Source organism: Gouania willdenowi, chromosome 6, assembly GCF_900634775.1.
Source record: "Gouania willdenowi chromosome 6, fGouWil2.1, whole genome shotgun sequence".
NCBI classification, from domain to species: Eukaryota; Metazoa; Chordata; class Actinopteri; order Blenniiformes; family Gobiesocidae; genus Gouania; species Gouania willdenowi.
Window position 1 is genome coordinate 71936772 of NC_041049.1, and position 14857 is coordinate 71951628.

A 14857-nucleotide genomic window follows, 5' to 3' on the forward strand; every position below is an offset into this window, starting at 1 on the left:
TTGGAGCTCTCAGCTCAGCCAATCAGCTAACAGTGTTTACATTAAATACACGTCTTCATAAAACCCACGAGATCAATCACAGATTTAATGATCAGAGACGTGAGGAAGCACGTGCTGCAGCTTTTATGATGAATAAGTAGCCAATAGAAACCTCTGCTGAGACCAACAGGATGTGACATCATCTGTTACTGAACAGTGAGAATAAAGGACGGACACATTTTAAAAGTATTAAAGGGTTAAACATGGTGTTATTTAATCAATTTATCACAGAAAACAACTGATCATGTGAGTTTGATGAGTGTTAACACTTGCCAGCGTTTAATAAAAGAAATGCAATTAAAAATGTATTTAATGAGACTAGTAAGTGTTAACGTTAATTTTAATTAAACAGAGGGAGCAGCAGTGGTGCTGTGTGACGCTGATGTCACGTCCAACACTGCAGACGCTACAGGTGAGCACTGAGCAGCACTGTGAGCACTGAGCAGCACTGAGCAGCACTGTGAGCACTGAGCAGCACTGTGAGCACTGAGCAGCACTGAGCAGCGCTGAGCAGCGCTGAGCAGCACTGAGCAGCACTGTGAGCACTGAGCAGCGCTGAGCAGCACTGAGCAGCACTGAACAGCACTGAGCAGCACTGTGAGCACTGAGCAGCACTGAGCAGCGCTGAGCAGCGCTGAACAGCACTGAGCAGCACTGTGAGCACTGAGCAGCGCTGAGCAGCACTGAGCAGCACTGAACAGCACTGAGCAGCACTGTGAGCACTGAGCAGCACTGAGCAGCGCTGAGCAGCACTGAGCAGCGCTGAGCAGCACTGAGCAGCACTGAGCAGCACTGAGCAGCACTGAACAGCACTGAGCAGCACTGAGCAGCATTGTGAGCACTGAGCAGCACTGTGTGCACGTCTCTTAAAGTGATAGTGTATCTTTGTCATTGGGAGCCTTAGTGCTCCGCCCTGTCCCTGAAGCCCCTCCCTCTCTGTATATCCACAGCTTTCTCATTATTAATCTCTGATCAATAAATAAACACATTTATACGTGTGGTAAACAGAGGTGATGATACACACGTATATATTATATATTATTACTGATGGTTTAAACACACTGTGATATCATTGATAATACGCTACACATTAAACATGTAATAATGATTATATCATCATTTACTATGATATTCTGTTTATTTTCATTTTTAAATACTGTATTAAAGTGGTATTTTAAAGTATAATAGATTCTTTTTGACTCCTTTTGTAGATTTTTAAAGAATCACTAAATAATAATGATGACATGGTTTCATGACAGTGACTCAGCAGATTAAACCTGGTCAGAAGCAGGTTTGACCCACGGACTGTGTTACTATGGTAACCAAGGTGTTTTCTCATTGATGAAACCACTGTTCCAGTTAAAACCAGGCTTAACAGAGCCTGACTCTCAGGTTAAACCTAGACTAAACCCTGACTCTGGGTTTGATCAAACACCCTCAGTTTTCTAACAGCACAGAGTCGCTGTGATTGTCTTTCAGATCATCTGTGTCAGATTAGCATCAATTCCTCAACAAAACCCAGATTTGGCCATTTTTCACATACGATGTGATATTTTCTAATATCATGCTATTATGCTTTATTTGTTGCATCTTTGAACAAAGACACGAGACATTCTTTAAGAGGTTTTTGTTGTTATTATATTAAATGTTTATTTTCTGTTTTTTTTTATAGATTTGCTTTCAACAATTGTTTCTTCCTTTATCGTCCTACCAACACAAATCCCTTGAACAATGACAGCTTGTTTAATCTGAAACTAAAGTACTTTGTTCACTTTGAATATCTTTGTTTTTCCTTGTGATTACATTTGTATCGTCTGTTGATTTAAATTGTCGTGAGGTTTCCTTGTGTGTCCAAGTCCACGAACTTATGAACAATAAATATCCACAGGGACATCAGGCTGCTCTAACATTCATCACTTTATAAGTCCTTTCTATCATTTATGTTGAATAATCTCCTAACTGGACTCATACTTTTTTGTGTGTAAAAAACACCATCATACCAAAGAGCTTAAAGACACCACTGGCCCAAATATAAATACAACTTTAACACGTCCTTCTACATCTAAAAAGTTATTATTTATTACCCAAAGACTCAAAGAAGCAGAACCTTTTACTTTAAAGTCTTTACACGTTAGAAGAAAATTGAAGAAAAGCTCTTGGAGGTGAAACTGGCAAAAGGAAATGTTGTCATGGAGTCCGTGAACAGAGGCGTTTCCATGGAGACGAGGGGAACCCTAGCAGTGTTTCCTGTGATTTTAAGCCACATCCCATTCTGCTAGAAGCCCCTTCTTCTGAGAAGAAATGAGGAAATCCACCAAAACTAAATCTTAAACTTAATCTTAAACGATCTCATCTGCTAACCTGCTGCTGGAATCTACATCTCTACATTCTCTATTCTAATCTAATCTATATTGTGTCAAATAAAAATTGGTCTTTCCACCTATTGTGGGAGTCATGGAAAGATCAGAAAGAAAATGTATCTAAATGGTGATAAAGATGTAAGTGAACTTGTTCCCAAAAACTACAAAGACCAGAATATACTTTCAACTAAGCCCAACCACACTTTAAAGGTCTATCATTAAGCAATGGGAAACAGTAAAATGTAATGTAATTTCTTTGAAATATTTTTTACTAACTTTGCTTCAAATTTGAGTTTAAACTCTCTTAAAAAACCAATATGAGCAACTTTCTATGTTGAACAGGAGGTTAGGGTTAGTAATTACACTGATACGTTCTGTTAACACAGGATCTGATGGTTAGGGTTAGTTTAGGTGGTTCTCCCATGTGGAAACCTGGGTTAGGTGTTCAAGTGAGACGCCATCTAATAACGTACTATGCTCTCCTTGATTTTTTATCAATATGTTCTTCAGGGGGTATATCTATCGCAGGGTCAGCCAACTCTGATGCACACAGTGATGTAACTTCCTGAAACCACAATAGCTGCAGTTCTTTAAACTTCAGATTATCTAGAACTACAGGTCGACTGATTTTCAAAGGCCAATACCGATTTAAAAAATGATAATTCAGCTGTTGGCTGATATCTAAAGCCGAATTTGGAAGCTGATATACTGATTATGAAAGACAACTGAAACACTCCTATGATATAAATTTATATATTATAAATTAAATTAAATACACCAATAAAACTCAAGTAAAACAAAAAGTACAGGACAAGTAAGTAGCAGTAAAGTGCAGTAGTTGGTTTAAACTTATCCCTACACTAAAGGTCAGAAAGGCGGAGGTGGCTGTAAAGGCAGCTGGTAGTAGTGGATTAAAAACTGGGTATCTGCATGATCTGTTGGACTCCATGTTGGATATACTGCTCTACTACTGTAACATATTTAATGCAAAAACATGCCACATATGGAACACCAAGCAGCCACCTAAACGTAAAAGAAGATTTGGGAGTTACAGGATCACGCTGAGCCGTTACAATCACTGTCTCTATATGATTCTCCCACTGTTTACATTATACAAAGGCATGTGTTTGTACGCTCACTGAGTATGAGTTCATGTAAGTTTTTAAAGACTAGATATGGACATTGCATAATATCTGCAATCCTGCACAATGGTTTGGTCCAAACAGAAAGAACAACAAAAGTCACCATTAAGGCCCATATAGAAGGATACACATACATATGGTCAAAAATCTGACTTTACCTGATGCCTGTGCTTCTAGCGGGGGGCGTACACCTAAACCCTGGGCCTGTGACGCACAGTGACGGCCCACTGGGGGCAGGACTGGAGCTTGTCAATACGACGGAAGTGCTGAGAGTGATACCGCTGGGGAATAGAACAACTCCCCAAATTGCATCACGAGCCTTGCTGTGGCACCACAGCCGCTCTCGGCGCTGCTGTCAATGGATCTGACGAGGAGGATCAGCGATGGTACGGCAGACGGGAACACGACGCCAGGTGAGACAGAGACACCAAGCATGACGCACTGAGAAACCCAAATGTGGTGCTGGCTGCACGGAATCCAACAACAGACACAACCTCATGCCCCTCAAAGAGCCTAAACACAGGGTTCTAATCCACCAACAATGGGCACCTTTCCTAAGGCCACGTGGGAGGAAAACAAATAGGTGAAATAAAGCAGCAAAAGTAACTAACACTACTGATGTAGCACAATGCACACATGAAGCTATACTGAAAAGACAAACTAATCACTTTTATCCATTGCAACATATTGTCTACACTGTCAGTCATGTGAAAATGATAAAAGACAGGGACCAAAAGCTACAAGGAATCTTTCACTTAAAAATACACAGTTTATTACCAAAACATGATGAAATAAAGACACTTTTAAAAACTCAAACCTACACTTTTTATGCTTCACTGAATCCTGGCTAAATGGTAAAAGTAATACTAGTTTGTTGGACATTCATGGTTATAGTTGTTTTTGAAAAGATAGAAAGATGAAAAAGGTACTAATTTATGAGAAATTCTGTGATGAATTAGAGAAACTGTTGAAAGTCATCTCACATAAATCAGAAATTATTGTCATGGGAGATTTTAACATAGACTGGTTTAACAAAAGTAAAAAGAGAAAATTAAAAATATGATTTTACACAGCGTGTGAAAGGTGCTACAAGAACTACAAAATCTAATAAGACACATTGATTTAATTTTTGCAAACAAAGAAGAACAAACTCTGAAGTCATATAACTTCTTGACTGGATTGTCAGATCATAATATGACTTTGATAGTGAGAAAATTATCTAAAAAACGCTTTGCAAAACTCAAAAAGCTTAACTATAACTCACTAATAATGCCTAGAAATTATATTCCCAAATTGGACGAAGAGTTAAAAGAAATAAATTGGACCAACATGTGTGGGATGAGGCGGACAATAGCTGTAGGCAAATTATGAATAAAATAGATGGAATTGTGTCTAAATATTTAAAAAAGAGGAAAAATGGTAAACAGAGATCATTATCCTGGATAAATGAATCCATAAAAAGACCAAACCCTAAAAAAGACAATTAACAGCAATTTTACATAAAAGCCTAAGAAATCACGTGATCAAGGCTTTGAGATTTGCTAAAAGCAATTTTTATATCACAACAATTACTGAGGCAAGAGGAAATCCATCAGTAACGTGGAGAAGCATTAAGAATATTGTGAAACCTAAAGGAAAGCGTGGGTGCGTAATCATGACTTTATTTCATGGGTTCAGTTGTGAGATTTCTTTGATTTGAAAACCAGGGTAAAGTATCAACAACCCAAGAATCAAACAAACAACTCAGCAAAAGATGCTATAGCTGTCATAGAAAACATAAACAATAGTCACGCTCAAAATCTTTTCAACACTTCCGTTCTAAAAAAAGAAATAAAGAATTACTGGTAAAACCTTTTACTCATTTGGTAAATCTCTCTTTTAAAAAAGTAGAATTCCCAAATGACTGGAAACAATCAAAAGTTATATCTATATTTAAATCCAGAAAGGCAGATCGAGCATGCAATTATAGACCGATTAGCATTTTGCTAATCTTTTCCAAGGTACTGGAACAGATTGTAGCCAATCAGCTCGTCTTTCCTCTACAATTCAATATTCGACTGAAACGACCAATTGTTTTTTTATTGAACTTAAACTGGAAATTGACAAAGACCAAATAGTTGGAGCGTTCTTTTTAGATTCAAAAAAGGCCTTTGAACTATTGAATCATACTGTACTTTTACAGAAATTATCCAGGTTGAACTTTGGCAAAACAACAATACAGTGGTTCAAGAGATATTTGGAACATAGACAACAATGTGTAATAATTAACAATGAAAAGTCATCCTACACAACATTAAAAACAGGTGTCCCACAGGGATCAATACTTGGGCCTCTCCTCTTTACACTGTACATTAATGATTTAATAAACATCTGTCTGGGTGCTGGTTTACAAATGTATGCAGATGATGCAGTTGTCTATGTGAGTGGTAAAAGTGTTGAAACCATTACTGCACAACTGCAGCAACACCTTAAGTCTGTGTCAATATGGTTTCAACACTCAGGACTAACCCTTAATGTGAGTAAGATGGTGTCAGTTTGTTTTGATTCCAGATCACATCCCCTAGAAGAACTACATCTGACCATTAATGGTCAAGACAACGCACAGGTAACAGAAGATAAATATCTGGGCCTAATCTTCGACGCCCATTTATCGTTTGAAAGTCATGTCAAAAAAACTCACAAGAACAGCCAAAGCAAACTTGTACAGCTTTAGAATCATACGGAACTGTTTAACATTTTATGCGGCAAATGAATTTATGCATGCAATGATTTTCTCTAATCTCAGTTAATGTTTAATCTCCTGGTCACAGACAACAATCAGACCTTTAACACTGATTTACAACACAGCAGTAAAAATACTAGATAAAACATCTGTCAGAACGCACCATTGTGGAATATTGCAGAGGTTAAACTTTCTTAACTTTGAAAATTTTATAAACTTTTGTAATTTAAAATGAATGTATAAATGTTTGTACAACCAAGGCCCTGATGTTCTCAGACAGATCATAGTCCCACTTTGATGTGTGGGCTCCATCACACGAGGAGCTGCTAATGGAAATGTGAAAGTGACCTTTGGACAGTCAGCCTTTACTGTCCACAGCGTTAAACTCTGGAACTTCTCGTCTCCTGAGCTGAAACAGGACTTAGATCTGAACTAAAGTGTGTTTTAAAAAGAGTGTGTAATTATTTTTAGATTGCACTCATTGTGTAATGTCAGAATTAATGTTACTGTAAATGTATTTTCTGTGTATTTGAAAAGCTCTTCTAGGGACGGACATTGTAAATTAGCCTTGGCTATAAATGTTGTAGTGTGATACATGTTGTTTGTTCACATTTGTCCTTATCAAATAAATTAATGAATAAATAAACAAACTAATTACCTGTTTTAGGTTTAATTACCACTCACTCCTTCCCTCTGTTCACAGCCTCCACCATTAAACCTAAGCTTCACACTGTTCATCATATACACAACTACGTCTCACTCTCACTTTAAAATAATCACCTCTTCACCACCCTTTACATTTCCTACCTTGAGTCTCTCCTCCATGTTCCCTTCCCCCCACCCAGGTGTAACACTGCTCTCCCTTTTTATATCCTCCCTATAATAATGTGTTTCTTACTCTTCCTTAAGGAGGGCTGGTGATGGTCGGCCGATGGTCAATCTTAAAAAAAGTCCACATATTGGCCGGCCGAGATATGGGTCGACCTCTAGCTCTAACTGTGCACAGAGAACCTCCTGGAATGACCAAGCAGCTGCATCTTTATCATTCATCACCAAGTGCAATGCAGATGTAAAGACGTTTCTCTGCCAGTCAAACTGACAGGTATGAGTGTGTTCATGATAACGACAGTTAGGTCCTTTGGTTTCAGTGAAAAGAAGTGTAAAATCCTCAGTATACACAAATGTCATGCTTTGTAGGTACAGTTTGAACATCACCGCTTCCTCTTCATGCATTAATGCTCAGAATGCTAAACAGTGCAAACAGCAGCCCAGTTAAAACCAGCTTCCTAATCCCTCTACCTAACCCCAAAGATGCCAACATAGCTCCAAAGGTGTCATCATTTAGTGAACGACACTTAATGGCAGCCTTCATGACACCTTAAGGTTCAAACATACTCGGGCGGACACACGGGAAGCGGATTAAGGCCAATTAATGCAAAGCTCAGATTTTACGACTGTGCTGACTTCTTTACATAGTTGATGGTCTGACATCATCGTCAACAGACTCTGATTGGCTTTCGTTATGCAGAATGGTGAATGGATGTAATTATTGTCATGGGACGTCAGTGAAGTTCAAGTGTTATTTAACTTTAGAACATTTGTAGACTACGCAGAGCTTTTCTATTGTTGTCCATAAATAACACAAATAAATGAATTTCTGCTCAAGTTGTGTCTGAAACAGGGGTGGGCTTAGGTTTGTTAAATTAGTTGTATATTTTCTGTCATTTACAATGAATCCTCACATTGTGATGTAATAAAAAAAATAGAAAAATATAAACACGGTATGACACAGCACGTCTTTGTTAATCTTGCGTTGTCCGTCTTTCCTGCGATGGCTCAGTGGTTCTCTCATCTTCCCCTCCTCTCCGTCTCCGCTGTTCAACAGTGAGACCCTTATCTAACCCACCAAAGGTAACACGCAGCACCCTCTCCTTCACTACCACATGTTCATTAGGATTCAGGATGTGAACTGGAAGCACTTTTTATACTGAAAGACCACAGAGAGGGAAAAAGTGAGTCAGGTTGGAACAAACAGTACTGACTAAAAAGGGTGTGACCAGTTTAACAGGCTGATGAGAATAGTGAGGGGTGGGCAGACAATGACATCATCTGAAAGTCTTGAAAAGGGGGAAATGAGTATTAAAACTGATTTAAAGCACTAAGTTATCTAAAAACAATGCAGGTGTCCTCCATGTTTCCTCTGCGTTAGATCAGCTGTGATCTGTAGACATTCAGACATGACAAAGGATCACTTGTTTCTCTGGAATGTTACGCACTGACAAACCTCAAAGTGCTGAGTACGTGATTATAGGGTCATCTCTGCCAGACCAACAGAATTCAAGGATGCAAAGTCACAGCGTGATGCATGAGATTTAAATAAGAGCAGATAACAACCGTGGACAGGGGAATGAATGTAAAATTCCAAATTGTTTATTTTGTAACCTTTTTAACTATGTTGCAAAATATAAGACATTTTACAGCTTCAGGCAAGTGACAGAAGTAGGAGAGAAAGATAAGAAGCAGTGATACAAAATTAAATTAAAAGCACATTATTTTTGGTGTAGATTAAAGTACTCAGCACAAAGTGTCAACTTTAGATCAGTTGCTTTTTGTGATTTAAATAGTATAAAAATATTCAGTAATAGCAAAGTGTTTCTTTTATATTTTAGTGACAACTTTTAAACAGTAGAGTCTGAAACAGGGCAGGGATTCATTCCCAGTTCCCCTGTGCATAAATGGGTGGAGTTTCCTCGACAGCAGCTTGAATACTGTAAATCACTGTCACCTACGCTTCAATAGATGGATGGGTGTGGTCAAGTACACAACAGTGTATGTACGTTCAACCCTTTCCTTGAACCTTCATCTCATTTAGAAATAGAACATTTAGCATTTTATGATACTTTCTCTTCTTTTCATATCAAAAGTTGGTAAGAAATGTCGTCAAGATAAAAAAAACCCATCTGATCACCACCACTGTGGGTCCGTAGGAAAGACCCTCAACCCCCAGTATGCTCCCAGTACTCTGTAAGAGATTATTGTAGTATTGATGTGTATCAGCTGGTACCACTTCCACTGATCAGTAGTTAGCCCAATAACAACTGTGATTGGAGGGCTGTAACTTTAAAGTCATGACGCAACAAAATAAAGAACAACTGATGTAACTTTAGAAATGTACGTGAAATCCACTCCTCGTACTGCAGATGTTGTAACTCTTACTACATCCAAACGAATGTTAGTGGTTGAAAAAGCTGACAGTGCACTTCTATTCTTACAAACTTTATCTGTCCCTGAAAATATTGGACACTTTTATCTTTGAAATGTCAATGCTAGGGCTGGGTATCGCCAGGTATCTGGCGAGGCGATACTGTCACGATATTTTGCCCACAATAACAATATTATCACGATACATCACAATATCTGTGTCCCTGAAGATATTCAGAATGTATTGACTGCACTGAATCCATTTCACAGGAATTACAAAACACTGTTAATGAATTTCACATGAATGACATCCAAGTAAAACAAGTGTATACTACGCACACACACACGCACACACAATATTTTATGGAAACTGTACGGTGGCTGGGAAGTGTCAGGTGAATGCATTTACAGAAACGAACACAAATGCAAACACTTCCCAGCCACCGGGTTTCCACAACGGAAGTGTTTCCGACGGACCGGTATTACAGACGGACACGTTTGTGACGGATGTTTTTAACCCACCAGAACAGAGAAGAACAAGAAGAAGACATCGAAACGCGTATGAAAGTAAGTGAAAGTTGATTAGGATACTCTTGTATTTTTCACATCAGGCTATCACATCATAATACCGGTCCGTCTGTAATACCGGTCCGTCTGTAATACCGGTCCGTCTGTAATACCGGTCCGTCTGTAATACCGGTCCGTCGGAAACACTTCCGTTGTGGCCGGTTTGCATTCGTGTTGGTTTCTGTAAATGCATTCACCTGACACTTCCCAGCCACCGTAAAACTGAAACATTTCACTGCATATGAAAAATAAACATTTCAGTCAGTGCATTGTAATATAAACAACTGGGTGGTCTATGAGAACCTGGGCACACATTTTCACTCAAACTTACTACCGTGTGTAAAGTTTAACTTAAACCTGTAGTGCAGACGCAGCATACATTTCACTGCTAATACTAATATACATTTATTCTTTGGAAACTTGAAAACCTGAGAACAAAATAAAATATAGCCGCAAGCAGCGATAAACGGCCCTCGCCTTTGCTGCGCCGCTTTGAGATATAAACTATTTATGATTTTTGTTGTTGTACTAACATACAAACATGTACAAAACAGAAGTTCATGAAAAAATTCCATTGTTTTTTTTTTGCCCCATATTAAATTCTCTTCACTCTGTAGGGGGCGCTAACGCATCAATGTCCGTTTCTCCACATTGAGCTGGTTTAGGGTCGAGAGTTTAACAACTGATTCACATTTGATGCAAATTGGAGTTTATATGTGAAAATGGGAACATTTTCCAAAATTAATATTTTGTCATTTTTGTCCAAAATTCGCGGCTCTACGCTGCAAACACCGTAAAAGTTATTAAAAATCCATGGATAATTTTCGGTGTCCCACTTCTCTAGACGATCTCTAGCAATTTTGAACTACGTCAGTGAAACGCTCGAGGAGAAATGCGTTAAAATACAACATCAGCGAAAATAGCAATTTTGCAATTTTCAATTCAAGATTCTGCACTTCCTGTGTATTTTTTGGCGTGGTCTGTTATAATAAATGTGTAACACACAAAGCCATTTGGCAAAATTGTTTAAAACAAAACACTGTGTTATTTTGAACAAGTAGAGAACGCTGATAGCCATCTTGTGACATCATCACAAGGGGACATTTATAACTGTATGAGGACGTTCATCACTCAATGACTGGTTTGTGTTTCTGTCGAGGTTGTGCACAGCTCAACAACAGCCACAGTGACACCAACACAGTGCAACAGATCAGCCTTTGTCCATTAGGAGCCAATGGAGGCTCATAGGTTTGCTACGAGTGAGCGCTAAACACATCTGCTATGTCATACTTCACAAAAGTAGGATTTAAACAAGACAAACATCAACAAAGTTAGAGACAAGAAGCTTATTTTAACAGCCTGACAAAATACAACATCTATCTAAAGATGTTTTATCATTTAACCACTTGTTGGCAACAGTTTCAATCTACGGGAATAACTTTTTCTACAAATGTGTAAAAAGCTTCACAATGTGACAGTCCTATTTTTATTATTATTAATATTTTATTATCAGATCAATAAAGTCAAAAATGCAATAGTTTAAACAATTCCCAGCAGACGTAAACTTGTAAAGGTGAGTATTCTAGAGTCAGGTTGAATGGACACAATTTAAATTTAAAGATAATTTCCCATCAAGAGAAACGTCACAGATTAGTGTGCAGACTGTTGACTATGAGTCATTTTAAAATATTATTTCCTCTGTGAAAAAATAGGAAAACTGAATGGTGGTGTTTTATGACTAACTATGTCCTGATGTGAAGCACAGGAGTCACTGACCAGTGTCGGGAACGTTACTTTAAAAAGTAATTAGTTATAATTAATCACTAAAAAAGTAACTGAGTTAGTAACTAAATGACTCTATAATAAAAGTAACTCATTACCAAGGAAAGTAAATATTTGTGTTACTGTTAAAAAAAAAAAAAAAAGTTGTTTTATGTCAAATAATTGATATTTTTTAGATGTGTGTCGTTGTGAGGTGTTTTATTAAATTATAGTTGTTTACAACAGATGTGGACAAAGTCTTCACTCCTGGATATAATGAACACTTCACATGTACGTTCTTGTCTTTGATCATAATTAATATAAAGTAGTGTTTGTATCGTTACCTTAAAAATAACAACTTTTCATCAGATTGTTCCACGCTCACCATCTCTGCTGAGTCATCACATCTGTAGTGTGTGTGTGTGTGTGTGTGTGTGTGTGTGTGTGTGTGTGTGTGTGTGTGTGTGTGTGTGTGTGTGTGTGAGTGATGGCACATGTGTAAAAACACTGGCTCTGATTGGCTACCATGAAACATGACTCCGCCTTAGCCAATCATATTCTCTCACCTTGTTTCTAACCCACCTCCTCACTACAGCTGTGTATGAAACCAGGGATGTTTTCTGATCACAGTTCATTTAATCAATACATGTAATGCACCACATTTAACGTTCAGTAACGATAATGGCGTTATAACGGCATAAAAAGTAATTAGATTACCCCGTTACTGAAAAACAAACACCGTTACCAAACGCTGTTACTTTAAACGCTGCTCATGTCTGACCTTATCCAGGATGAACTTGTTCAGGTAGGGCATGTATCCCTGGTTGGACACAGGACCCTCATCATCATCTTTAAAATGTTCCTCCAGCGCCGCCGGGTCATGTGGTACCTTCATAACTGTACATAAGCTATGAGACAGCACCTGCAACAATAAAGAGGAACATATCTGATGAGAAATCTTAACTTTTCTACTTGGCATTAATTCATTTTCTTAATGATATCAGTGATAATACAGTGAGTACGTAAAGTATTCAGACCTCTTTAAATTGTTCACTCTTTGTTGGAGACATTTGCAAAAATAAAAAAAGTTTATTTTATTTCTCATTAATGCACACTCAGCACCACATCTTGACAGAAAAAAACAAATGTAGAAATTTTTGTAAAGTTATTAAAAAATAAAAAGTGAAATATCACATGGTCATAAGTATTCAGACCCTTTACTGTGACACTCATATTTAACTCATGCTGTACATTTCTTCTGATCCTCCTTGAGATGGTTCTGCTCCTTCATTAGAGTCCAGCTGTGTTTAATGAAACTGATTGATTGATTATTAAAGGCCACATCTGTCTATATAAGACCTTACAGCTCACAGTGCATGTCAGAGCAAATGACAATCATGAGGTTGAAGGAACTGTCCAAGGAGCTCAGAGACAGAATTATAGTAAGGCAAAGATCTGGACAAGGTTACAGAAGAATTTCTGCAGCACTTAAGGTTCCTCAGAGCACAGTGGCCTCCATAATCCTTAAATAGAAGAAGTTGGGAACGACCAGAACTCTTCCTAGACCTGGTCGTCCAGACAAACTGAACAATCGTGTGAGAAGAGCCTTGGTGAGAGAGGTAAAGAAGAACCCAAAGATCACTGTGGCTGAGCTCCAGAGATGCAGTATGAAGATAGTAGAAAGTTCCACAAAGTCAACTATCACTGCAGCCCTCCACCAGTCAGGGCTTTATGGTAGAGTGGCCCAATGGAAGCTTCTCCTCAGAGCAAGACACATGAAAGCCTGCATAGAGTTTAACAAAAACACATGAAAGACTCTCAGATTATGAGAAATAAGATTCTCTGATCAGACCAAGGTTGAACTTTTTGGTGTTAATTCTAAGTGCTATGTGTGGAAAAAACCAGTCACTGCTCATCACCTGCCCAATACAATCCCAACAGTGAAACATGGTGGTGGCAGCATCATGCTATGGGGTGTTTTTCAGCTGCAGGGACAGGACGACTGGTTGCAATTGAAGGAAAGATGAATGAGACCAAGTACAGAGATATCCTAGAAGAAAACCTCTTCCAGAGTTCTCAGGACCTCAGACTGGGCTGAAGGTTCACCTTCCAACAAGACAATGACCCTAAGCACACAGCTACAATAACAAAGGAGTGGCTTCAGAACAACTCTGTGACCATTGTTGACTGGTCCAACCAGAGCCCTGACCTAAACCCTACTGATCATCTCTGGTGAGACCTGAAAATATCTGTCCACCAACGTTCACCATCCAACCTGACAGAACTGGAGAAGATCTACAGGAAGAATGTCAGATGATCCCCAAATCCTGGTGTGAAAAACGTGTTGCATCGTTCCCAAGAAGACTCATGGCTGTACGAGCTCAGAAGATGTTTCTACTCAATAATGAGCAAAGGGTCTGAATACTATCCGTACCCACTGTACGTTTCTGCAATTTACCTTGTCTAACTAAGTCCAACTTAAAAAAGTTTAACCTTAATATGGTTTATCATGGGTTCTGTTTGGCTGTGGCTGATAGTTTGGTTCTGGCAGGAGATTATGGGATGAGAAATTCAACGTGGAGCTTCTCAACACTTCAACTAAAAAACATCAAGATCAAATATATTAGCTTTTAAATTGTGTTTTTGCCTTTTAAGAAAAAGTGATAACAGTTAAACACAACAGATTGAAACAGAAATACTAATCTGATGGCCAAAAACATCTACAAAAAAAACCATTTGAGAGTTATTAGTCATCAATAACACTATATTTCATACGGTCAAAGCTGTGTACAGTATTTTTTCACTAACCCACATCAAGAATCTCTGATTTTTGGTTTTAAAAGCAGAGTTTATCCATTTCAGTAATTTTTGCATCAGTGTACACATTTATGTTTAGTTTCATCAGCTCTTCCTAATCATTGATTATTACTGACTCATAAACTTCCTGAAATAGAGTCAAACACACTTAATAAGTTTAATTGTCCTAACTATTGTTATTAATGACCTCCACCAAGGAGGTCATATTTTCAACAGCATGTATTTGTTGTTTGACTGTTAGCTGGATT

At 38.2% G+C, this 14857-nt stretch overlaps 1 protein-coding gene across 3 annotated transcripts in view; it reads right to left on the bottom strand.

Annotated features, from left to right (window-relative positions):
* swap70b (switching B cell complex subunit SWAP70b) overlaps positions 1–14857 on the bottom strand; it is a 32355-nt gene that overhangs the window by 13625 nt on the left and 3873 nt on the right. For all 3 annotated transcript variants that reach the window (XM_028448264.1, XM_028448265.1, XM_028448266.1), the window contains exon 2: positions 12574–12714. In XM_028448264.1, coding sequence (XP_028304065.1) covers positions 12574–12714 — 141 coding nt within the window. The remainder of the gene's footprint in view (positions 1–12573; positions 12715–14857) is intronic.